Source organism: Heteronotia binoei, chromosome 15 (assembly GCF_032191835.1).
Source record: "Heteronotia binoei isolate CCM8104 ecotype False Entrance Well chromosome 15, APGP_CSIRO_Hbin_v1, whole genome shotgun sequence".
NCBI lineage: Eukaryota > Metazoa > Chordata > Lepidosauria > Squamata > Gekkonidae > Heteronotia > Heteronotia binoei.
The window spans coordinates 60,080,996-60,106,422 of record NC_083237.1 but is presented as its reverse complement, the minus strand read 5'-3'; the positions used below and the strand labels follow the sequence as shown (position 1 = coordinate 60,106,422).

The following is a 25,427-nucleotide window of genomic DNA, read 5'->3' as shown; positions in this document are numbered from 1 at the left end:
GTGTCTCTAGTCTGGTACAGGGATGTGTGGCCTAATAGGCAAAGGAGCTCCTGCTACAAGAAAAGCCCCACGCCTGTAATGGTACAAGCACTTTTGGATAGGCACCATGTTGCCCGGGGACCACTACCATCCTCAAGATTTGCGGCTGTACCGTATACTTAAGACCTTAACCTCGGCTGTATACAAGGATCTCTGAGGAGCCGCTGTGTTTTTGCGATGAGGTGGAATGGCTCATCGGAGAACACTGGAGAAAGAGGCCCTGGCTATTCAATCGGAGCTCTGAACGCACGCTGGAAGCCACCAGAGTGCTAGCTCAAGCCGTGAGGTGGAACACAGCTAGGTAAATTCTAAAGGAGAATCTTAATCCACTTCTGTCATCAGTATGACCTCCATAGCACAGTGGATGCTGCATTAAGAATCACAGTAAAAAATCAAGAGAACAAAATTTGAGCTTTTGTTGGTCAAGGTGGCACTGGACTCAAACTTGGTTCTGTTGCTTCAGACCCAACATAACTACCCAGTTTAAAATACACACAGAGTTATATGTACGGCGCAGAGTGGTAAAGCTGAAGTACTGCAGTCCAAGATCTCTGCTCATGACCTGAGTTCAATTCCGGCAGAAGCTGGGTTCAGGTAGCCAGCTCCAGGTTGACTCAGCCTTCCATCCTTCTGAGGTCGGTAAAAGGAGTACCCAGTTTCCTGGGGGGGGGGGGAGGGAGGGAAGCATAGATGACTGGGGAAGGCAATGGCAAATCACCTTGTAAAAAGTCTGCCGTGAAAATGTCGCGATGCAACGTCTCTCCAGAGTTCGAAACGACTGGTACTTGCACAGGGGACTACCTTTACCTTTTATACACACACACAGTTTTCATGGCCGGAGGACAATTTCGCTCTTATGCAAGTTTTAAAAGCTTCAAAGGTCTCCATTTTGACAATAAGAACTTCTGCCAAGATAGAAGTGAACGATTTTAAACTTCAACAATTGAGGCAATTTGTTTTTAACCAAACGCATTTATTTGCTTGTAAAACCAACACGGTTCTTTGAAGTTTTTTCCCAAAAATAAAGTCCATATTATACTCTTCCTCCCATTCAGTCATCGGATGCAGCAGTTAGCTATACAATTGGTGACAACAAAAAAGAAAGAAAAGGAGAGAGAGAGAGAAGGGCATATTATTTACAGGTTAAGGAAAGAACTTTTTCATCTCAAAGGATAAACGTAGCTTCAGCCCAAGACTGCGGTGTTTGGCTCCCTTCTGTTTTCTATTACTTCCTTTTACTTCCTAATACTGAACAGTGTAAAACATTGGGAACAAGCAAATGCATTTTTAGAAGTAAAATATGAAACTGTTGCTGAAGAAACAGACTGCTGGATACTGACAGATGTGCAATAGTTCTAATCAACAGACCTGTTCTTCGAGCGCAGGCCTCCGACCCCCATCTCCTGTCACTGTCTGCTGTTGTGTCCCCATCAAGGAGGGGGCAGAATTCTGTCAACACTGATGGGGAACCTTCCGGGAGCGGGCACGAGACCCCACAGTGCCACGAATGAGCCCTCTTTGCATTCCAGACTATTAGGAGAAACAGAGGGACCCAGCAAGGAGAATGCCTGGGTATTGGTGTAGATTGGGGGGGGGGGGCGGGGAGAAGAGAGAGAACAGAGCTCTTTTACGGCCTATAAAGGTTCTGTCATGAGCGAGCGGGTCCACGCAGCGGACTGCATTGGGCCCGCCCTGTTCTTAAACTAAAACAGCTTTCTGACCCTCGAAAGTCTGCAAGTGAGCGAGGATAGTTATTTGGCAACAGAAACTGGTCAGCTGCTCTCCAAGATCTAAGCAGGGTCACGATCCAGGAGCCGAAACCCATTTTTACATACTATCTGTAATTGAAGGACCAACTGTATCCCATCGCAACTTGGCCCTCGTCCTGGCAACCAACTCCTCCGACAACACCGTTCAATTCACGGCGGGAGGGAAAGGGGAGCGAGAAGGGCTAGAGAAGCTGTACAAAGCACTCCTCTGCGAAAACACTATTCAGGAGCTGGGGCTGCAGAACCTTTCCTGAGGTCTTGCAAAAGCGAAACCTCCGGTACGGAAAGCTCTTCGGCACCTCAGAGCAGGCAACCAACGGGCCATAGCTTGACCCGACATCTAACTATATTGCATCAGGTGCCACAATTAAAACGCTTGGTATTCCACAGGCTCCAGGGCACCCGGAGTCGCATCTTGTAAACACTGACCGTTTCCCCTACATCTGAAACACAGGAAGTAGGAACACAAGTCTGGAGAATCTCTGCAGCGTCTTTGTGTCCCTGAAACCTCAACAGATTCTCAGTTGCAGAGAAAGCTTTGGGGAGTCAGTCCATCCAATAATAACCTGCAGGGCTTTTTGTTTGTAGCAGGAACTCCTTTGCCTATTAGGCCACACCCCCCTGATGTAGCCAGTCCTCCTGGAGCTAACAATAGGTCCTGTAAGAAGAGCCCTGCAAGCTCTTGGGAGGATTGGCTGCATCAGGGAGGTGTGGCCTAATAGGCAAAGGAGCTCCTGCTACAAGAAAAGCCCCACGCCTGTAATGGTACAAACACTTTTGGATGTATGGTTAGGTAACCATGTTGCCCGGGGACCACTACCATGCTCAAGATGTGCGGCTGTACCGTATACTTAGACCCTAACCTCGGCTGTATACAAGGATCTCTGAGGAGCTGCTGCGTTTTTGCAATGAGGTGGAATGGCTCATCGGAGAACACTGGAGAAAGAGGCCCTGGCTATTCAATCGGAGCTCTGAACGCACGCTGGGAGCCACCAGAGTGCTAGCTCAAGCCGTGAGGCGGAACACAGCTAGGTAAATGCTAAAGGAGAATCTCAATCCACTGTGGCAGCGCTGGGTACGGACAGTAGGTGGTCGAGGAAAAGTTCTGGGGAGTATTCCTTCTTGTAACGAGATGGGGCAAAGGGTACGTGTTAGCTAAGTACGCGTCTCAAATCAGTCACCCTTTAGAGGATTCTCCTTAATAGAAGGCCGGTTCCTAGATTACCCTGCTGGCAGGCGAGCTGCAACAGCGCAACCTTTCCTCGTGCTTTTTTTTTTGGTAAAACAGAAGCGTTGAGATTGTGTAGGGGAAGTCAACGACGCAGTCCCTTTGCCTCTCCCAAGGAGCTGGGATGACCTTGCTCGGGGAAGAGGCTACGCTGCTAACTCCTCCCTATGCGGTCTCGAGGCTCATGGGTTACCGTGCCGAAGGGGTAACTGGCCTCGTGAACGCAACGCTAATGAGCTGGATTCATAGAGCCCAATGCCACACTCGTATTAAGAGTATTCTCTCGCAGGCAAATTGCAGCCACGTCCAAGACTACGGGGGCCAGGGAGTCCAAAATCCCATTCTGACAAAACTCTTGCTCCCTCTCTTCACCGAGAGAAGAGGTCAAAGTCCCCTCTCTGCAGTTGACCGATTACAAATGGAGAAACCCAGCAGAGCTTGCGGAGTACATACGATTAACGCAAATCGATTTAATCCAACCGCCTCAAAGGTATGCAACGCAAGAGATGTCAAAAATACTTAAAACCCATTGGGATGAAGGCTAAATAAAAGCCTCCAGCTGTCCCTTAAAACACACACACACTCCAAGAGACAGCGGTCAGCACCCCGGAGAAAACCCAGCAAGCATCAGGCCCTGAACAAATTCTTCTGAATCTTTTTTTTTTTTTAAAGAATACTTTTTCCCTTCTTGCTAAATGTGAATCACAAAACCCACACCGGCTGCTAAAATCTTTACAAAAGGTGCACGAGGACGGAAGCGTTCAAAAAAAATTGCGGCGAGAGAGAAAAAATTTGATCCCGATTTTAAAAATAAAATAAACAGGGGAAATAAAACTATATCTTAAAATATTTGCCTGAATTTCAATTCTGTTGTGCTAGTCCACAGTTATGCAGCTCTAGCAAGAGGGGGGGGGGGCTACAACTCTCTCTCTCTCTCTGTATGACGTTTCCCCCAAGGGCTTAAAAATATTTCCGGTTAGTTGCACTCCATCTACGAATGCTTTGTTTGTTTTTAGCAAACCCCGTTTTGGGTCTCAATGTGCCCAAGACTTTTAAAAAATATCCTTAGAGGAAACAAAATGAAACACTGCCTCCCCCCAGCAAAAAATAAAATAAAATAGAATTATTAATTTCTTATCAGGCCAACATCCATTAGATCATCATCTTCCTCCCCAATCAGAAAATCGGGGCTGGGCCGAGACGGCCTGTCTGATGTAAGAATGGCACCGCTGGTCATAGACAGAGACTGCTCGGAAGAGATGGGAGACTTTGACCAGCTCTCTGGCTTCAGGCTGTGAGTTTTCTTTTTGTCCCTCTCTTTGTCCCGGTCCCTTTCTCTGTCCCGGTCCTTATCTTTCACTTTCTTCTTCTCCTTTTTGTGCTTCTTGTGTTTTTCGGAGCTGTATTCCGGAAGAGGCCGGATCCCGTCATCGGAGCTGGGGCTGTTCTGATAGGATTTCTCCGCGATGGACGAGCCCGACTCGCTCTCGCTGTCGATGTTTTGGGGCGTGTAGGCCGGAGATTTGCTGTGGCTGGGGGAGCAGCGCTCGTGCTTCGGGGTCGACCCGCTGATCAGGGGGGAGCCGTAGCTTTTGGAAGACGTCATCTGAGGCCTCAAGCCTTCCCCACCTCCTTCGCCAGGCTTCTGCAGGGTCACTTTGGCTTTAATGCTGGGAGAGCCACCGTCGTGCTTGCTGATGATAATCTTGGCCACTCCAGTGCTCCCAACGTTCTTCGAGTCCGATGACTTCTTGGAAGAGTCGGAGGAGCCGCCCGAGACGGAGACTTTGGATTTCTCTTTGTCGCTTCTCTCGCGCTTCCCCTGCAATTCGCCTCCGGACAAGTTGTGCTTGGAGGACCCGGAGTGGCTCGAGGCGCCGGAGCTTTGGACCACCTGCCCGTCCACGGAGTCTTCCCCACCTGGGCCGCTGGTGACGACGCCGTGCTTCAGCTTGTCGATGACGGCGGTCAGCGACGGCTTCTTGTTCCGGCTCGGGGACTTGCCTTTGGAGCTGCCGTGCTGGTTCTGAGACGAGGACATGGACGAGCTGCCTGACGAAAAGGAAGAGGAGGTGGCCGACGAGTTGGAGGAAGAAGAAGAAGGGGGTGGCTTCTGGGACGCGGAACCGGAGGACCCCATCCCGGAAGAGGACTTCATGCTTGATCCGGTCCCAGACATGTGGGAGCCTCCAGAACTGGAACTAATGGGGGACTTTGCTTTAGACGACGGGGGAGTGCCTGGAACGGGTTTCATCGGAGAGGCCAGCTTGTCAGAACCGCCCGAGGGTCTAGAATGAGAAGGAGAAATGTTTGGTTTACTCATGGAAGGGTTCATAAGCGATGACGGCTTCCCTTGAGGTTTGATCTTGGTGCCTCCCGAGCCGCTGCTGAGGCCGTGTTTGGTGATGGGGGAGGACCCGGGCTTGCCCACAGACTGGGCGGAGCTTTTGGACTGACCTGATCCAGAGCCGCCTTGGCCCGAGTAGAGGCTGCCGCTCATCTTGGACCCGGAAGAGCCGTCCGACTTGCTGCTCTTTATTTTGCCCGAGGTCGAGGAGGAGGACGACGACGAGGAGGATGAGGAGGACGAGGAGGAGGAGGAGGAAGAGGAGGAGGAGTGACTGTGGTGGCTTTTGCTGCTCAGGGAGGAGACCGAGCCGCTGCTCGTGTACTGCCCGTGGGAAGGTTTGCCGACGGTCACGGTCCCCTTGGGAATCTGGATGGTGATTTTGGGGATGGGGGGAGTGGCCACCCCGGGGGGAGTCTGAGACCTGCCCGAACTTCCGGGAGATTTTGAGCCGCCCGTGCTCGCCGGTGGGGTGAAAGGCCTGGTGGATGAACTATGAGAAGGAGATTTGCCTTCTGGCTCCACCTTCCTCCGCTTCTGGACCTTTTCTTTGCTCTTCCCATCGCTGGATGGGGTGCGGCTGCGTTTTCCTCCCTTGCCATCCAGCCCCGGGCCTGTTAAGGAACTCCCGGATCCGTTACCCTCCTTGACCCGCTTCTGCGGCTTCTCCTTCCCCAAATCTCCCGTGCTCAGCAAGGGGCTCTGGCTTCCGCTATGATGCTCCATGACATCAGAGGTTCCCAGAGCCTTGCTGGAAGCCGTGATAATACTAAAGTCGACCGTCTCCGCTTGACTGCTCGCCTTGAACTTACTCTCCCCGCCATCTCCCCCCAGCACCTGCACGCCCAGAGTACTTATCGTTTGCGGCGCAAAGCCCTTGAAGTCGTCGGCGTCTCCGCTCTGGCTGCTGTCGTCAAAGTACTCCTCTCCAAAACCGCTTTGGCTCTGGCTGTTCAGGAGGTCGGGGTTGAAATCCACTCCGTCAGGGAAAAACTGGTTGGAAGAGTCACTGTTGGGGCTGACGGTGGCATCGGCGATCAGGTCGGCCGGGTCAGTGTAAGGGTTCTCGCTGTTGTTGGACTGGAAGACGTCCGGGTCGAAGAGGGCGCTCTGGGAGTGCCCCGAACTGGACGAGTCCCTCACCGGCGTTCCGACAGGAGGGCAGTCTTCACCGGCGCTCGGCAGTTTGGACGCTTCTTCCGCTATGTCGGAAAGGATGTCCGTGACGTCGGCGCCGATGCTGTCCGAACTAGAGAGCCGGACCATCCTCTGAATACTGGGCTGGGCGTGAGGTAAGGACTGCGGGTAGGTTGTGGGCGGGGTGCTGCACTGGCTGGGCGCGGGAGTGATGTGGGGGGTGTCCAAGGTGTCGGCGGTCATGTTGACGTCGAAGATGGGGTTCTGGGAGTCGACGTCCATGGAGAACAGCTCCCTTTGGAAGTCGTCTTCTGTCTGGTGCTTGGGCTTGTCGGCGGGGATGCGAGACTTCTTCTTCTTCTGCTTGTTGCCCCCCGGCCCGATCTCCATCCTCGGGGAGCCGGAGGAGGAGTTCTGCCTCTCCAGCGGGCTGCTCCCGTAGAGGGTGGAAAAGTCTTGGGTGGGATTGTCCTTCAGCAGGTTCATGAGCATGGGGTGGTTCTTGGTGTTGCTGGCCGGAGACGACACCGGGGGAGGGGTGTGGTGAGGAGGGGTGGGGCTGGAGCCGATGGTGGAGCCCACGCTGCCCGTGATCTGCAGCAAGCTGGTGAGGATGGGGTTCTGGGACACTTTGCTGAAGTCCTCCCCGTGGCCCACCGAGTCATGCCGCTCTTTGATGCCCATGCCCATGCCAAAGAGGGTGGAGATGGGGCCCCCGGAGAACGTGCTGGTGGGCGTGGTGGTTCCGCTCATCGGGTTGTTGCTGGTTGTCATGCCGTAGCCCGGGCTGCTGGCCGGGGGCAGGTTTTTCTTCACCATGTCTTCGACGGTTTCGGCGATGAGGGACAAGGCCGGCGTGTCGGCTTGGATCGTCTCTGCTTTCCTGCGGATGGCTCTCATGGTCACGGGAATGGACATACACCTGCAAGACACAAGAGGCCAGAAAGGTTGGTGGGGTTAAGCTGTAGCCTCACCCGCTCTGGTTTCCCCCTACAAGGAGAATCGTGTGCGGCAAATACATTTGAAGCTATCCTCCACTCTTCTTTCAACGTAGAAAGATCCAAATGGGCAGCCGTGTCGGTCTGCCCTCATTTTGAACCCAGAGCTAACATCACAACAGACTCTTATTTATGGCACTTCACACAGACATCGATCTGCTCTTCTGACTCGTATTGCCCTCTTGTTGATGAAGCCCAGTTAGCATAAACTAACAATCACCAGACCCCCAAACTGTACTTCTTTTAATCTGCTTAACGGACATTTCCATGGTTTTGCATACTAACTCGCTGCCCACTTTCTCTATATTTAGGACTGTTTGCCATTCTATCCTATTGTCTGATGAACTGTGCTTCTAGCACATGGAGAGCCGGTTTGGTGTAGTGGTTAAGTGTGCGGACTCTTATCTGGGAGAACCGGGTTTGAGTCCCCACTCCTCCACTTGCACCTGCTGGCATGGCCTTGGGTCAACCACAGCTCTGGCAGAGGTTGTCCTTGAAAGGGCAGCTGCTGTGAGAGCCCTCTCCAGCCCCACCCACCTCACAGGGTGTCTGTTGTGGGGGAGGAAGGTAAAGGAGATTGTGAGCCGCTCTGAGACTCTTCGGAGTGGAGGGCGGGATATAAATCCAATATCTTCATCTACCTCACAGGGTGTCTGTTGTGGGGGAGGAAGGGAAAGGTGATTGTGAGCCACTCTGAGACTCTTCGGAGTGGAGGGCGGGATATAAATCCAATATCTTCATCTACCTCACAGGGTGTCTGTTGTGGGGGAGGGAGGTAAAGGAGATTGTGAGCCGCTCTGTGAATCTTCGGAGTGGAGGGCGGGATACAAATCCAATATCTTCATCTACCTCACAGGGCGTCTGTTGTGGGGGAGGAAGGTAAAGGAGATTGTGAGCCGCTCTGAGACTCTTCGGAGTGGAGGGCGGGATATAAATCCAATATCTTCATCTACCTCACAGGGTGTCTGTTGTGGGGGAGGAAGGGAAAGGAGATTGTGAGCCGCTCTGAGACTCTTCGGAGTGGAAGGCGGGATATAAATCCAATATCTTCATCTACCTCACAGGGTGTCTGTTGTGGGGGAGGAAGGGAAAGGAGATTGTGAGCCGCTCTGAGACTCTTCGGAGTGGAGGGCGGGATATAAATCCAATATCTTCATCTACCTCACAGGGTGTCTGTTGTGGGGGAGGAAGGTAAAGGAGATTGTGAGCCGCTCTGAGACTCTTTGGAGTGGAGGGTGGGATATAAATCCAATATCTTCTTCTTGAATAAAACTTTGTTGGTCTTTACGTTACGTTCTGAATAAAACTTGGGTCTTAAAGGTGCCACTTCATTCCTACTTCCTTCTTTCTACAGAGGAAGAAAAGGGAGTGGCATTCTGGGAAACCTGAACATGTCCTCTACTCTGCTGAGATTCTTACGATGAAGTAGGATGCCCCCCTCCTCCTCCTCGTTTTCGTATTCATTGAGTGAACAGAACTGAAGTCTACTAAAGATCTGCTGAACAGAAATTACTGTTATAGTGAATATAGTCTAAGGCAGGGGTGGCCGAAGCGGCTCGCGAGCCACAGGTGGCTCTTTCACGCGTATTGTGTGGCTCTAGCCCCGTCAGCCAGCTTGGAGAACGCACTTAAAGTTAAAGTTGCTTTCTTTCTACTTCCCCTCCCTCCTCATCTATTTTCCTTCAGGCTCTCATATACCTGATGCTTATTCTTTGTGGCTCTTACATTAAGCAAATTTGGCCACCCCTGGCCTAAGGAATGACCCCCCCCCCCGATCTTAAGTACTCAGAGAGGAATGGCTGGCCTGGGTGCTTCCCTCCCCCCAAGATCCATTCCACACACGAGACTTCTATAAATATCACTTCAGTACAGGTAAAAGTGCTCACAATGGATCATGATACAGGAATAAATGGAGAATATTTGTCTATTTCATGCTATGGACAAAACACTGGGCAGCTGCTGTTAGACACGCACAGCGAAACAGGAAATGATCAGGCACGTTATCTTCTAGGTGGAAATGAGATCCCCAAAGGATAAAATGTGGTGTCTGAGTTGGCACTCTGATGCTGGTCCATAACTAGGTACCAGCTTCAGAGTCCCGCTGCGAGGGAAGAAATACTTCTCCTCGCTTCGCCAGGGGGAAAGACAGCTGAGAGAAGCAAGAGGCTGAGCCTTTTCCTTGCTGCTGCTGATTTATAGGGAGTCGAAGGGCAATAATTTTTTTCTATACAGAGACTGATCTTGGGTCTCGCAGTTGGAAGGGATCTTTTAAGAGCAAGGCACGGCATCCACAAAAGCAAGGGATGAATTGATGGGTAAGCAGTGCCTCTGGGGAGCAAGTGGAAAACAAGCGATGCCTGAACTTGCTGCAGCACTACAGACTGGAATGTTGTGCGGTGTTGAAAAAGAGTTCTGAGTTAGTCTTTGCTGGAAGAAAACAGTACAATGCAGTAGTAGTAGTAGGGAGCCAGTTTGGTGTAGTGGTTAAGTGTGCAGACTCTTATCTGGGAGAACCGGGTTTGATTCCCTCCTCCTCCACTTGCACCTGCTGGAATGGCCTTGGGTCAGCCATAGCTCTGGCAGAGGTTGTCCTTGAAAGGGCAGCTGCTGTGAGAGCCCTCTCCAGCCCCACCCACCTCACAGGGTGTCTGTTGTGGGGGAGGAAGGTAAAGGAGATTGTGAGCCGCTCTGAGACTCTTCGGAGTGGAGGGCGGGATATAAATCCAATATCTTCATCTACCTCACAGGGTGTCTGTTGTGGGAGAGGAAGGTAAAGGAGATTGTGAGCCGCTCTGAGACTCTTTGGAATGGAGGGAGGGATATAAATCCAATATCTTCATCTACCTTACAGGGTGTCTGTTGTGGGGGAGGAAGGTAAAGGAGCTTGTGAGCCGCTCTGAGAGTCTTTGGAGTGGAGGGCGGGATATAAATCCAATATCTTCATCTACCTCACAGGGTGTCTGTTGTGGGGGAGGAAGGTAAAGGAGCTTGTGAGCCGCTCTGAGACTCAGAGTATAGGGTGCGATATAAATCCAGTATCTTCATCTTCTTCTAAACGATACCAGGCATGAGCAAATTCAGGATCTCCTCCTCTTAAATCAGAGGCCTCCTTGAACAAGCCCTGTAGCTCATCATTGAAGAAACTGCTCTTTGTCACTTTCGGCTGCTTTACCATTGCCATGAAAAGAGACTCAAGCTCGTCCTTCAAATAGCTTTATGTAAACACATGTGTAGGGTAGTCCCCACGAAAGGAATTTTTCTCTTTGTGAAATTTTCCACCAAATGCATCCCTCGGTGGACAGGTTTATACTTAACCAGTCTCCAAGGACCAGCTTTTGTTCTGACCTGAGAAGCACGACGTACCTTTGAACGACTTTCGCAATGAAGTCATCTGTGCAGATGAGCGCATCGGAGAGCCCCTTATACAGTTTACAGTTCACGTGGGTGGAATCTTGTACATCCATGACCACTGAAAGACAAAGAAGGACCGAAGCAGAGCGTTAAACCGGAAGTGGGCTCGGTTTTGTCCGAGGATTATTTGAACAAGCCCCGCGTTGCTCTTGTCCGTCCCCCCCCCCCCACAACTCACCACAGACTAAGGAGTCATTCACGGGATGCTGAAACGACACGCTGAAACAGGAGTCGGACAGGGGGCAGACTTCAAACTGCAGGATCCCTGGGGAATCTGAAAACACAGAAGAGACTGGTTGTTACAGGCACCCACAGACCTGGAAGCAATGGTCCCGTCAGTCTCCAGGCAGAAAGGCATCAGCCCGCAGCTGACTTCAGAGAAACGCAAAAGCTGCGTTCCCACATTATTCCCCACAGCTCAGACAAAATATACAGAAAATCGGGGTCAAGAGGGGGAGGCATTTGATGAGGGAATTGTTTGGGTCTCTAAAAGACATTATATACACAACTCCCTAAGGAGATCAATGTTACGTCTTCAGAAGCTGGCATTAGACCCCGTTTGCAAAGATCAGATAGCATAAAGGAGCCCTCAAATCTGTTTTAATAACTCATGTCTCATGTACCGCTAGCTGGACAGAAGGAAGAAGAAGATGAAGATATTGGATTTATATCCCGCCCTCCACTCTGAAGAGTCTCAGAGCAGCTCACAATCTCCTTTACCTTCCTCCCCCACAACAGACACTCTGTGAGGTGGGTGGGGCTGGAGAGGGCTCTCACAGCAGCTGCCCTTCCAAGGACAACTTCTACGAGAGCTATGGCTGACCCAAGGCCATTCCAGCAGGTGCAAGTGGAGGAGTGGGGAATCAAACCCCGTTCTCCCAGATAAGAGTCCGGACACTTAACCACTACACCAAACTGGCTTAAGGTTTTGCAAAAAGGGTTTCCTTTTCCCATAGACCTGCCTGTCTCCTGAACAGAACAACACTGCCGTGTCTTTGCTTATTTTAATCCAGTTTCCTGGGTTGTAATCGGCTCAAGACTCTCTCACTGCTTCCTTTGTTTCCCTAGTCCTGCCTTTACACCCAATCCAAAGGAAATATGCTCACAAGGAACAGAACAAGGTGCCAAGCCACGCTTTGTTTGGTCTTGGTACCGGTGTAGTTTTTGCTTAAGTAATAGATGCTGTCCCCATTAAACACACTGGGGGTGATTACATGACAGGTTTGATCCAACCGAGCCACACCTTCCCTCCAGATGTAACGTGCATGAGGCACATGTGCATATCTGCTCCCCCGAGTCCCGCCTGCACTTATCTTGTTTTAGGATGGTCTGGGACCAGATTAAATAGCTACCAGGAACTTCCCCGTAGCAAATATCTAAAACACAATACAAAAACACATCTCACAATATCTAAAACACATCTCAATACAATACAAGAACTCGTGGGCATTCAATGAAATTGCTGAGCAGTCGGGTTAGAACGGATAAAAGGAGGTACTTCTTCACCCAAAGGGTGATTAACATGTGGAATTCACTGCCACAGGAGGTGGTAGCGGCTACAAGCATAGCCAGCTTCAAGAGGGTTAGATAAAAATATGGAGCAGAGGTCCATCAGTGGCTATTAGCCACAGTGTGTGTATATATATGTCTATATATATAAAATTTTTGGCCACTGTGTGACACAGAGTGTTGGACTGGATGGGCCATTGGCCTGATCCAACATGGCTTCTCTTATGTTCTTAAGTGACACAGAGTTTTGGAATGGATGGGCCATTGGCTTGACCCAACATGGCTTTTCTTATGTTCTTATGTGACACAGAGTGTTGGACTGGATGAGCCATTGGCCTGATCCAACATGGCTTCTTATGTTCTTCTGTGACACAGAGTGTTGGACTGGATGGGTCTTTGGCCTGATCCAATATGGCTTCTCTTATGTTCTTATGTGACACAGAGTGTTGGACTGGATGGGCCATTGGCCTGATTCAAAATGGCTTCTCTCATGTTCTTAAGTGACACAGTGTGTTGGACTGGATGGGCCATTGGCCTGATCCAACATGGCTTCTCTTATGTTCTTATGTTCACATGTAGGGTGCATTTCCTGACTGTCTGAATGGCTAGGGCACACGATGCAAGCACCCCACACGTGCAGGAGCAGTCTGAATGCTCCTCATTTGCGTGTGTGGCCCACGCCTCTCTCGGCAGCAGGTTGGGAGCTGTGTGATTGCTGTGGCACGCATGAAAAAGAACTGTCTTTTTCAAAGGCTGCGTCAAATTCCCAGTGTGATCCCGCCCCCCCCACTGGGCTATCTCTTTTTCTTCTCTGTGCTCTAGGATGATCACGCTAACAACATCGAGACTACGACATCGATCACGAAGGCCGGCATCCTTGGGGGAAAAAAACACCCCTGAAATGAAGAACTGCGGGCAGTGGCACCCACCTTCTTTTAAGACCGTTCGCTTGACGCAGCTGCCGATCAGGGTGTTGTACGCCACCTGGTGCCGAATCAAGTTGAGGAGGAGCGGCACCCGGCTAGGATGGTGGAACGGGATTTTGCTGAGCAGAGTTCCTTGGAGGCTTCGCCCGTCTGGCAAGGGGGCATCTTTATTGAGGAAGTAGCAATGCTGCTGTCCTGGCAGAGCCTGAGAGGGAAGAAAACCCCCAAAACCCAGTCTTGTATTAACCACCATCCCTCACCTTGATGGCCCAGGCTAGCCCTGATTAGTTACAGAGATGGGAGACCACCAAGGAAGTCCAGGGTTGCCGTACGGAGGCAGGCAATGGCAACCTCCCCCGTTTGCGCTGGCTTTGAAAAACCGGCAGGGTTGTCACGAATTGGCTGCGACTTGGTTACACCTTCCTCCACCACCACCCATTCAAAACGATGGACGAAAACCCATCAACGTCACGTACTGTTGGAGGAGGTGAGCGACGAGGCGCGTGAGAAAACAAGGAGCAAGCAACGAAGTGCATGAGAGAACGTGGGTTCCAACAGAAATGCCATCAAGTTGGTAGCGGCTGTGCCGTCACAGTGCTCGCCATGTGTTTCCCAAAATTAGAGGGAGCCCGATGGGGCTGTTGACCAGCACAGCTTCTGAGAGGCCGATGGAGACTTGATTAGCTGCGCAGATTAAAATAATGCCGCTTCGGCAGCAGCTGCTGCCAACATTGGTTTGATTCTGTCTCTCTTTCCTCCTTCCCAGTGCATTTTTAAAATCACCCCTCTTCTCCACTTAGGCATCCTCTGCGTGTATGTACGGCTCCGCCTCCCATGGCCACCATCCCGTGTTGGAATGCCAAAGGTGCTCACTGGAACAAAAGGCTGGGACCCTGGCCTTAAGCTCTACTTTCCCCACTTGGTTCACAGGAGCAGCCTGTGCTCTTGCTTTCCCTTAGCGCAAAACCAAATCGCCTGTCGGTAGCATTAAAATAGCTACATTTCTACAGTCTCATCACACTTGGGTAAGCCTTTTAAAATGCGATAAATTGTGGCGTCCTTGTTTCGCTTCTCGGAAGATAGCCTAAAAAGTACTTTCAACATATACAGGCTCCAGAAAAGTTCAGAAATAAACTCTTCTGCAGATCAGGTTTAACGTTCATCTGTGGGGGAGATGTAATTGCCCCCTTCGTTTCAATCATTTACAAAAGCAGCGTGGGGCAGTGGCGCCAGACTGGGAGGAGCTTGACTGAAGGCCCATCCAGCCATGGAAGCGTTCTGGGTGACCCTTGGGCCACTCACACGGTCTTGCCTAGCCCGCCTCACAGGGTTATTGCGAGGATAGAACTGATGAGAGCAGAATACTCTACGGCGCTCTGGAGCAGGGGTGGTCAAACTTGCTTCATGTAAGAGCCGCATAGAATAAACATCAGATGTTTAAGAGCCACAAGGCAGGAATGTCAGATGTTTGAGGGAAGGGAGGGAGTTTCAGTTTATTTCAGTTTATATCCTGCCCTTCCCACCGAAGCGGCTCACAACATAAGATCTAACATAGATTTTGGTTTTAAAAATACATCAATTTACAACAATTAAAACAGTAAAATAATAAAACAAATAAAACAGCGATCTGTCAGAATACTACACTACAACCTTCTATAAAGTTTCCAATGCCAGTTAATTATAGGTCAGCCGGAAGAGGGCTGTCTTACAGGCCTTGCGGAACTGCCCAAGGTCCCGCAGGGCCCTCACCTCTTCCGGCAGCTGGTTCCACCAGCAAGGAGCTGTTACCGAAAAGGCCCTGTCCCTGGTGGATTTCAGACGGGCCTCCTTTGGCCCAGGGATAGCAAGCAGATTTTGAGAGCCTGATCTCAGTACTCTCTGGGGAACATGTGGGGAGAGACGGTCCCTAAGGTAGGCAGGTCCTAGGCCATATAGGGCTTTAAAGCTAATAACCAGCACCTTGTACCAGACTCGGTATATTATTGGCAGCCAGTGCAGATCCCGGAGCCCTGGCTGGATGTGCTCCCATGTAGGGAGCCCTAATAACAGGGCGTTCTGCACTAACTGCAACTTCCGGGGCGTTCTGCACTAACTGCAACTTCCGGGTTCGGCACAGGGGCAGTCCCATGTAGAGGGCATTACAGTAGTCCAACCTCGAGGTGACCGTTGCATGAATCACCACTGCTAGATCGTCGTGCTCCAGGAAAGGGGCCAACTGCCTCGCCCGCTTAAGATGAAAAAAATGCAGACTTAGCCGTGGCTGCTATTTGAGCCTCCATTGTTAGGGAAGGCTCCAATAGTACCCCCAAACTCTTGAGCTTGTGTGCCGCACAAGGAACTTTAAATGCATCCTCCATGGCCGGCTTGGATTGGAGAAGTGATTTAAAGAGAGAAATGCCTTCTCCAAGCTGGCTGACAGGGCAGTTGCAGTTTGGCCACCCCTGCTCTGGATTCTCATGGAAGAGAAAGCAAGGTATGAATATATAAAATCAATCAAATCGAAAGGCCTCCCCCACTATGCAAGATGGATTTACTGCACTGGCTGCCAATAATATACCGAGTCCGGTACAAGGTGCTGGTTATTACCTTTAAAGTCCTATATGGCCTAGGACCTGCCTACCTTAGGGACTGTCTCTTCCCATATGTTCCCCAGCGAGTACTGCGATCTGGCTCCCAAAATCTGCTCGTAATCCCCGGGCCTAAGGAGGCCCGGTTGAAGTCAACCAGGGACAGGGCCTTCTCAATAACAGCCCCTTGCTGGTGGAACCAGTTACCGGAAGAGGTCAGGGCCCTGCGGGATATTGGACAATTCCGCAGGGCCTGTAAGACAGTCCTCTGACGGTTGGCCTATAACTGACCGGCACCAAACCACTAAAGTACCAAAAACTGAAGGAAGTGTATGGATTGCATGTTGTTGGACGAATGCACTGTTTTTAACGTTTTTTAATGTTTTAATTTCTTAACTATGTAAATTGTTATTACATTTAAATTTGAACTTTATGTTAGAATCTTTGTATTGTGAGCCGCCCTGAGCCTGCCTTGGTGGGGTAGGGCGGGATATAAATCAAATAAATAAATGAATAAATAAATTTATTTAAGTAGATTTGGTCGACTCTTGCTGAAGCGTCACACTAGACTACAGCAGCAGGCTCCCTGTAGCTGCGAATAAACTTACCACAAAGCCTAGATGGTTCAGTTTATAGAACTTGAGCTTTCTATTGGCCAAATCCTATCCAATCATGGCTGAAAAGAAAAACCAACCAAGCAGCCATGCTAAGTGCCTAGTGCCAATGGGTTTTTCCCACCCCCAAATACATCTTAAACCATTTGGCAACATACTGCATAGAAGCGCATATTGTGGTTCAGCGGTCCAGGGTCCACGTCTTTGGACAGCTCAAACTGCGTGATGAGCTCGTATAAGGGGACGTACGTTGGGGGAGTGTCGAACAATGGGATGCCTGGGAAGACAAAGAAAAAGGCCATGACCACTCAACTCAGACACTTCCTGCAAAAGGAGACGAGAGTTTTCCGCAGAATTACGTGATTTCTCATGTGGGCAATGCTCGGTGACCTGTGGGGCTGCTGCTAACCCACTCAGGAGTTACCATAGACTTAACAGATGAACACAGAATCCCGTCACCAAAACGGGTCCAAAAATTCCATCTACAAAGTCACTGGCTTGGGTTCAAACATATCCCTACTAAGAGGCCCCAGGGAAAATGCAGGTTCTTGCCAAGACTCCCCACCGCTCCGCCCCCTAAACTTCAGAACAGAAATAAAAACTGACATCCTGACCCAGAATCCTTTGAGGGGAAGCAACTAGAGTAATAATGATGATCTGAAAAGAGACATGAGTAATCCAAAATTTCATGCCAGGGGAAATCCACATATTCCACTCTCAGTGAAAGAGGCAAATTACATATTTTTCCTGTGTTTGCTTGTCTGACATGTTTTACTACCACAGTTAGGGTCAAAGAGAATGTATTCTACTTATTTATCTTATGCTCGACCTGCCCTTTTCATTGAGACTCAAAGTTGATTACAGAATGTAGAAAAAGGGTGGGAGAAGGAAGCATACATTTTAACAGGGCTTTTTTTGAGCAGGAGTGCAGTGTCAGGGGGTGTGGCCTAATATGCAAATGAGTTCATACTGGGAAAAGCCCTGCATTTTAAGATAGATTAAACATGGCCTGTGGGGGAGGGGGGTGGCTAGGGAGACAGATGTGGGCATTCAAGTCTCTCCACTGTAACCCTCATTAACCGTGCTTTGACTTCTCTAGCCTTAACATTCACTTAGAAATCCTAAAGCTCACAAGGAATCCAAAACCACACTGATTCTGCTCTCGGGGGGTGATTACAGACCAGCACTTTCAGCCGATTCAGAGACGACTCTGAAATTAACCCAAGAAATCCTTCCGCACACAAACATCTGACGTCCGTTCCCGTCCCGCGCTTACCCCATTCTCCGGCCTCTGCAGGCTGCCTCAAAAAGCTACTACTTCTGAAGTGGTCGCAAATTTCTGAGCTGACAGCCAGTTGCCCAGTCGGTGACTGAAAGCAGCAGGGTGGATGTGAGGTGACTTGACTGTGTTTAAGCGCCAAGTTGCCCCAAGCTGCTTCCACCTCCCCCCCTCCCTTTAAAAACTGTCGGGAGCGCTTAACTTGTTGAGGGAAGAAAAAACGGTCCAGCTTCTGAGGCACCTCTGCTTCTGGAGGCACCTGGCTGCCTGGCAGACGGGATGCGGTCGCCCCGGGATGCCTCCCAACCGCCCCAAATTGCCCGTCTGTTATCACCCTAGAAGAGCCCTGTGGCACAGAGTGGTAAAGCTGCAGTACTGCAGTCGGAGCCCTCTGCTCATGACCTGAGTTCGATCCCGGCAGAAGCTGGTTCAGGTAGCCGGCTCCAGGTTGACGCAGCCTTCCATCCTTCTGAGGTGGGTCAAATGAGTCCCCAGCTTGCTGGGGGGAAAGTGTAGATGACTGGGGAAGGCAGTGGCAAACCACCCCGTAAAAAGTCTGCCGTGAAAATGTTGTGAAAGCAACGTCACCCCAGAGTCGGAAACGACTGGTGCTTGCACAGGGGACTACCTTTATCACCCTAGATGTCAGCCCCTTAAAAAACTCTCACAGGGAGCTGATTTGTGACTGACCTGTGCAGTTCTGAAGTTTCTGAATGAAAGCCCTTGATACTGGAATTGACCTAGAGAACTTCAAGAAGAAGCACGCTGGCAAATCAACGCTGTTGGCACTGGTGATGGAGGAGAAGGAGGGTGTTCTGGAAGAAAGAAAAAAGTGTTATTTTTATCTCTGCTACTGAGATCGAACTGGAGCCATGGGAATTCTCTTGTGATGAAGGCCCGCTTAGGCATTGTGCTCTTGTAGCCTGAGGCAGGCTGTGATTGTGTTTTCATTTTAACAGGCCTTTGGCCAGAGCAATTTAACTTCTATATGCAGCTGATCTGTTAAGGCTATCACTGGTGTGTATTTCGGTAATGACTTTTCCGTAGGCAGCTATTCGTCTGAACTGCCTTGAATGCCCTTTGAGGCAGAAAGAAGAGGTCCACCCAACCAACTCATATACACCATGACCTGTGTGGAAGTCTAGGTTTTATCCCTGCTCTCGACCACTGTGTTGTGTACCCATAACTCTCTTGTTGCGAGTTAAGCATCGGCAACCCAGAATACTACCAAGTATGCTGATCAGTTCCCTTCAAACATACCTTAAGCACAACCCAGGAAAAAGCAGAGACATCCGAGCATTTAAAACCTTTGAGTCTCACTAAGTTCAGTGGGTGAGATGCAAGTAACTTTGTGAATTGCTTCCAATGGAGGGACTCTGCTGTTTCCCACTCTCCTGCACTGAACATTTCACCCAGACATTTCCTTGCGTGGTGCCCTACTCTCACACAACCAGGAGAGCTTCTTTAGCAAAGAACACAACACAATGTAAAAAGCAAAAGAAATATGCTATGGAATTAACTCTTATCTTCTAGGGTAACAGCATGCTAGTGCCAATGGGCAGAGAAGCCATGTTGGATCAGACTGATGGCCCATCCAATCCAACATTCTGTGTCACAGCGGCCAAAAAACCCAAGTGCCATCAGGAGGTCCACCAGCAGAGCCAGAACTCCAGAAGACTCCCACTGTCCCCCCCTTCCAAGCACCAGGAATACAGAGCATCATTGCTCCAGACAGAGTGTTCCCTCTATACTTTGTGGCTAAGAGCCACTGAGGGACCTCTGCTCCATATATTTATCCAATCTCCTCTTGAAGCTGCTGCTTCCTGCAGCAGTGAATTCCATGTGTTAATTACTCTTTGGGGACTTCTTTTGATCTGTTCTAAGCCTGCTGCTCATTAATTACATGGAGTGCCCAGGAGTTCCTGAAGTGTAAGAAAGGGAGAGAAGTACTTTGCCTCGTCTATCCCATGCTTACCCTTTGTTGTCCACAGGATGCGACCCCATTATCAGAGGAGCAATTGGAAGTTTGTTCATTGTCAAAGTTCCCTCGATCGTAACACACATGTTCATACCCAGGTGTCGAGGAACTGAAAAGAGAGGAGAGCAATCCCTTCAGGCAGCTGCTATTTTTTTTTTTTAAAAAAAAACCTCTGCAGGAGAATGACTGATGCCTATCTCTTGTTATGAGCATTAGAATCATAGAGCTGGAAGGGACCCTGGAGGGTCATCCAGTCCAATCCCCTACACAATGCGGGAAACTCACAAACACCTCCCCCCTAAATTCACAGGATCTTCTCCAAGCCCCAAGCTTTAAAAAATCCTACCAGCTAAGCCAGGGGTGGCCAAGCTTGCTTACCGTTACAGCCACATAAAATAATCGTCAGATATTTGAGAGCCATAAGACATGAATATCAGATGTTTGAGAGCTGCAGAGGGAGGGAGGGAGGGAGGGAGGGAGGGAGGGAGGGAGGGAGGGAGGGAGGAAGGAAGGAAGGAAGGAAGGAAGGAAGGAAGGAAGGAAGGAAGGAAGGAAGGAAGGAAGGAAGGAAGGAAGGAAGGAAGGAAGGAAGGAAGGAAGGAAGGAAGGAAGGAAGGAAGGAAGGAAGGAAGGAAGGAAGGAAGGAAGGAAGGAAGGAAGGAAGGAAAGGCTTGGGGCTGGCTTGGAGAAGTGATTTAAAAAGACAAATGTTTTCTCCAAGCTGGCCGACAGGGTGGTGGGAGCTTTGAGAGCCACACAATATGTGTGAAAGAGTCCTATGTGGCTCCCGAGCCACAGTTTGGCCACCCCTGAGCTAAGCTTATAGCCACATCTCCAACAGCAGTTACAGGCCCTTCCATCCAGTTGTGGCCCCTGACTTGTGGAATGGCCTGCTTGGGGTCAGGAGGCTCCCAAACTTCCTATATGAAACAAGAGTTTTTCAGGAGGGCTTTTCTATAACGGTAACGGGGTGCTACTGTAAGAGAATTTTTAAGGAAAGTGCTTTACAAAAAGAAAAATTCTGCAGGCTATACCACTGTGGATGCATTATTTATTTGCTACACAGATTAAGCTGTTGCCACTGCAATGTTTTCTACTACTATAATACCATTTTTCTGCATTGTAACTGCACTTACTATGTTTAATATGCTGTGTTTATTCAGAGTTCTGTACTCTTAGCCTAGTATGTTGCTTATTAGACATTTCTCCATGTTAGCTTGCACCAGGAGTGACCAAACTGGCTCAGAAGCCATATATGACTCTTTCATATATGAGTCAGTTTGGTGTAGTGCTCAAGTGTGTGGACTGTTATCTGGGAGAACTGGGTTTGATTCCCCACTCCTCCACTTGCAGCTGCTGAAATGGCCTTGGGTCAGCCAGAGCTCTCACAGGAGTTGTCCTTGAAAGGACCCCATCCACTTCCCAGGGTGTCTGTTGTGGGGAAGATATAAGAGATTGTGAGCCACTCTGAGTCTCTGATTCAGAGAGAAGGGCAGGGTATAAATCTGCCCCCACCTCACAGGGTGTCTGTTGTGAGGGGAGAAGATATAGGAGATTGTAAGCAGCTCTGAGTCTCTGATTCAGAGAGAAGGGCGGGGTATAAATCTGCCCCCACCTCACAGGGTGTCTGTTGTGGGGGGAGAAGATATAGGAGATTGTGAGCCGCTCTGAGTCTCTGATTCAGAGAGAAGGACGGGGTATAAATCTGCCCCCACCTCACAGGGTGTCTGTTGTGAGGGGGGAGAAGATATAGGAGATTGTGAGCCGCTCTGAGTCTCTGATTCAGAGAGAAGGACTGGGTATAAATCTGCCCCCACCTCACAGGGTGTCTGTTGTGAGGGGAGAAGATATAGGAGATTGTAAGCCACTCTGGGTCTCTGATTCAGAGAGAAGGACGGGGTATAAATCTGCAGTCCTCTTCTTCACACATATCGTGCGGCTCTCAAAGCCCCCACTGTCCAGGCTTGGGGAAGGCATTCTCTCTTTAAATCACTTCTCCACGCCAAGCTAGCTGGCAGCTTGGAGAATGCGTTTAAAGTTGCTTTCTTTCCACCTCTCCCTCCCCAATCCTTTCTTCCAACATTTGATGTTCACGTCTTGTGACTCTCAAGCATCTGACATATATTCTAGGACGGTGGCTCTTACGTTAAGCACGTTTGGTCAATCCGCTTTGCATCTCAGTGAGAAAGGAGGATCTTATATGTAGCAAATAAATAAATAACACAGAACTATTTGCAACAAGCAAGCTGTAAACTACGTGGCCGAAGGCTAATGTGCAAGACAGATGTTGGCAGGCCTCGGATTAAGTGGGAGCTCACAGGAGCATAGCTCCTGAACCTTCCTGAGTTTCACCTCCTCCTTCCCACCTTGCCCACTGAATAGTAGGTGCAGCTGCATAACAATCCCTGGATGAGCTCCACCACCTATTTTTCTACAAAATGACCCTGGATGGTGGGCAGATGTATGGAAACACAGCCTTACAGTAGGCATTTGGGCTTGATCAGGGCAGGCGAACCCATGCACATGTGCCAAACTAATGGGACATGAGACCATTTTTGTCAGGGCACAAGGCTGGGTCTCAGTTCAAGCCTGAGGAGCCAGCAGTGCAGGCGGAAGCAACAGATCAAATTTCAGCCTGCTGCTGCCTCTCCGACACATGAAGTTGCCAGCTAAGCACCAGGGCAGCCCTTGGGGAGCTGGTCAGCACCCTTGCGCCTCAACCTGCTCTTGGTGTACCCAGCAAAGTACCACCCTTGCCCCAACTGAAGAACATACCATTGTTCTCATTGAGAATGACAGGGGCTCCGGTACCTTCTTCGATCATATCATATGGGGAAACGTAATACTTCAGATTCATCAGGTGACCTGGAAGAAAAAAAGGTTGTTAAGGAAAGGAGGCATGTCAGAGGACTGGGGAAGGGAAGTAGTAAAGCTTGGTGTAGAGCCAGTTTGGTGTAGTGGTTAAGTGTGCGGACTCTTATCTGGGAGAACCGGGTTTGATTCCCCACTCCTCCACTTGCAGCTGCTAGAATGGCCTTGGGTCAGTTATAGCTCTGGCAGAGCTGCCCTTGAAAGGGCAGCTGCTGGGAGAGCCCTCTCAGCCCCACCCACCTCACAGGGTATGTTGGGGGTGGGGGGAGACATAAGGAGATTGTAAGCTGCTCTGAGTCTCTGATTCAGAGAGAAGGGCAGGGAATAAATCTGCAGTCTTCTTCTTCTAGACTTGCCCTTAATGAACTTGGAGAGATCAGGATTCTTAATACAGAGTTTCACAAGTTTTCTCTGTTCCCCTCTTCTCAAATGGGCCTGCCAGTGAAGTCTTCTTCACCCAAAGGGTGATTAACATGTGGAATTCACTGCCACAGGAAGTGGTGGCGGCCACAAGCATAGCCACTTTCAAGAGGGGTTTAGATAAAAATATGGAGCAGAAGTCCATCAATGGCTATTAGCCACAGTGTGTGTGTATGTATAAAATTTTTTGCCACTGTGTGACACAGTGTTGGACTGGATGGGCCATTGGCCTGATCCAACATGGCTTCTCTTATGTTATGTTCTCTTGCGCTTTTGTTGCCTGTGTAATTGGAACAGACCGTGCCTTGCTATTAAGAAGTTCTGCTGGCCCCTCTGACTTTTGACCTTGCAAGGCACCTCGGTAGAACACCTGGATGTTATAAACCAGAGAGGCAAAGGGGTCATTTTTCCCACACTCGGGTCTTACTAGGTCAGAAAGCAGTCCTCTGGATTCTTTACTTGTCCTCTTCACATCATGCCCTTCTCCCAAAGAACTCAGGGTGGCACACATGGCATTATTTTTAAACTACAGGCCAGAAGCAGCTTAATTGTTATCCTTAAAATGATCCTGAAGGGGAGGAAAGTTGGGCGGAAAGACAGTCAGAATCACCCACTCAATGTCATAACTGAACAGCTGAACTCGGGTTTGCCAAGCCGACAAGTGTCACTGTTCCATTCCGCCACTCTTGAGTACTTGGAAAAGGAAATCTACTAGAAGATGCGTATGTAGTTTATCACACAGGTATCCAGAAGCTGACTACCTGCATATGTCATTTTCTTCTAGCGGGTACTGAGCTAGGGCAGTGATCCTCTGTATGCTTGGTGCTTGGGGGACAACAGTGGGAGGGCTTCAGTAGGGGTCAGTCACTAGAAGTTGCACACGTTCACACAGGCAAACATAGATAGATGGTAGGTAGATGGTAGATAGGATGATAGATGGTGGATGGGAAGATAGATAGATATATAGAGAGAGAGGTAGGGAGGGAGGGAGAGAGAGGGAGGAAGAAGGTAGGTGGATGGTGGAAGATGGGAAGGGAAGGGAAGGGAAGGGAAGGGAAGGGGAGGGGAGGAAGGAAGGAAGGAAGGAAGGAAGGAAGGAAGGAAGGAAGGAAGGAAGGAAGGAAGGAAGGAAGGAAGGAAGGAAGGAAGGAAGGAAGGAAGAAAGAAAGAAAGAAAGAAAGAAAGAAAGAAAGAAAGAAAGAAAGAAAGAAAGAAAGAAAGAAAGAAAGAAAGAAAGAAAGAAGAAGAAGAAAGAAAGAAAGAAAGGTAGCAGTCATACCTGTGAGTTCTTTGCCATCCGATATATTGTGGAGGGCTCACATTACCTAGAGCCATTTAGTTCGCTAGTAGCTTTCTCAGGGGCATTATTTAAAACGTTTCAACACATCTGCTTCTGTGCCCTGAATTGCACAGGCTGATGAAGGAGAAGATATTGGATTTATATCCTGCCCTCCACTCTGAATCTCAGAGCGGCTCACAATCTCCTCTATCTTCTCCCCCTGCAACAGACACCCTGTGAGGTGGGTGGGGCTGGAGAGGGCTCCCACAGCAGCTGCCCTTTCAAGGGCAACCTCTGCCAGAGCTCTGGCTGACCAAGGCCATTCCAGCAGCTGCAAGTGGAGGCGTGGGGAATCAAACCTGGTTTTCTCAGATAAGAGTCTGCACACTTAACCACTACACCAAACTGGCTGATCCAGGGGCAGGATGGCACACCGATGGCTTTGGACAAGAAGGTCCTTACTAATGATTTTTAAACAATCAAGCTTGAACCATTTCACAAATTATCTCCCCCCCCGCCCCAAATGCAACCATGCACCTTAAAGCACAGGTCAGGAAGCAAGCGGGGAGTACCAGTTAAGTGTATCACATCATAATGAGACTCCCTGCTCATGCATGCGACATCCAAACCCACCTCAATAGCAAGAGACAACCTCTTACCGCCACTCCTCGGGTGAGATAGCCCACAGTGCCGTGCAAAATCTTGTCCAAGGGGTTCGCATTGGTGGCTTGCCTGCAAAGCGGACGCAGCAGGAAATTTATAATCTGCAACTGCAATGTCAAAACCCCAGACTGCCACAGAAAACTTTGGGAGGGTGTCTTAGGCTGTGTGCTTCATGCGGCCCAAGCCTTGGGTTCAGCTGTATGCGGATACTGCCTGAAGAAACTTGCGTTTCTTCCCAACACCCCTCCTTTCCTTTTCAGACCATTGTGCCAATGATGCCAACTAGGCAGAGAGCTGGTCTTATAACTGGGAGACCTGAATTCAAAGGCACACCTCCACCATGGATTTCTTGCAGGGCCTGCTGCAATCCTTCTGTCTCAGTCTCAGCCCCT

At 49.8% G+C, this 25,427-nt stretch overlaps 1 protein-coding gene across 1 annotated transcript in view; it reads right to left on the bottom strand.

Annotated features, from left to right (window-relative positions):
* Positions 1-3,486: 3,486 nt before the first annotated feature.
* The window catches only part of MED1 (mediator complex subunit 1), a 45,302-nt gene continuing 23,361 nt past the window's right edge, over positions 3,487-25,427 (bottom strand). The window contains 10 exon segments of the mRNA XM_060255258.1: positions 3,487-7,442; positions 10,882-10,987; positions 11,108-11,203; positions 13,368-13,569; positions 16,704-16,822; positions 18,515-18,639; positions 19,800-19,911; positions 22,578-22,667; positions 25,032-25,046; positions 25,049-25,104. Of these exon segments, the coding sequence (XP_060111241.1) occupies positions 4,163-7,442; positions 10,882-10,987; positions 11,108-11,203; positions 13,368-13,569; positions 16,704-16,822; positions 18,515-18,639; positions 19,800-19,911; positions 22,578-22,667; positions 25,032-25,046; positions 25,049-25,104 (4,201 nt within the window). The 3' untranslated portion in view covers positions 3,487-4,162.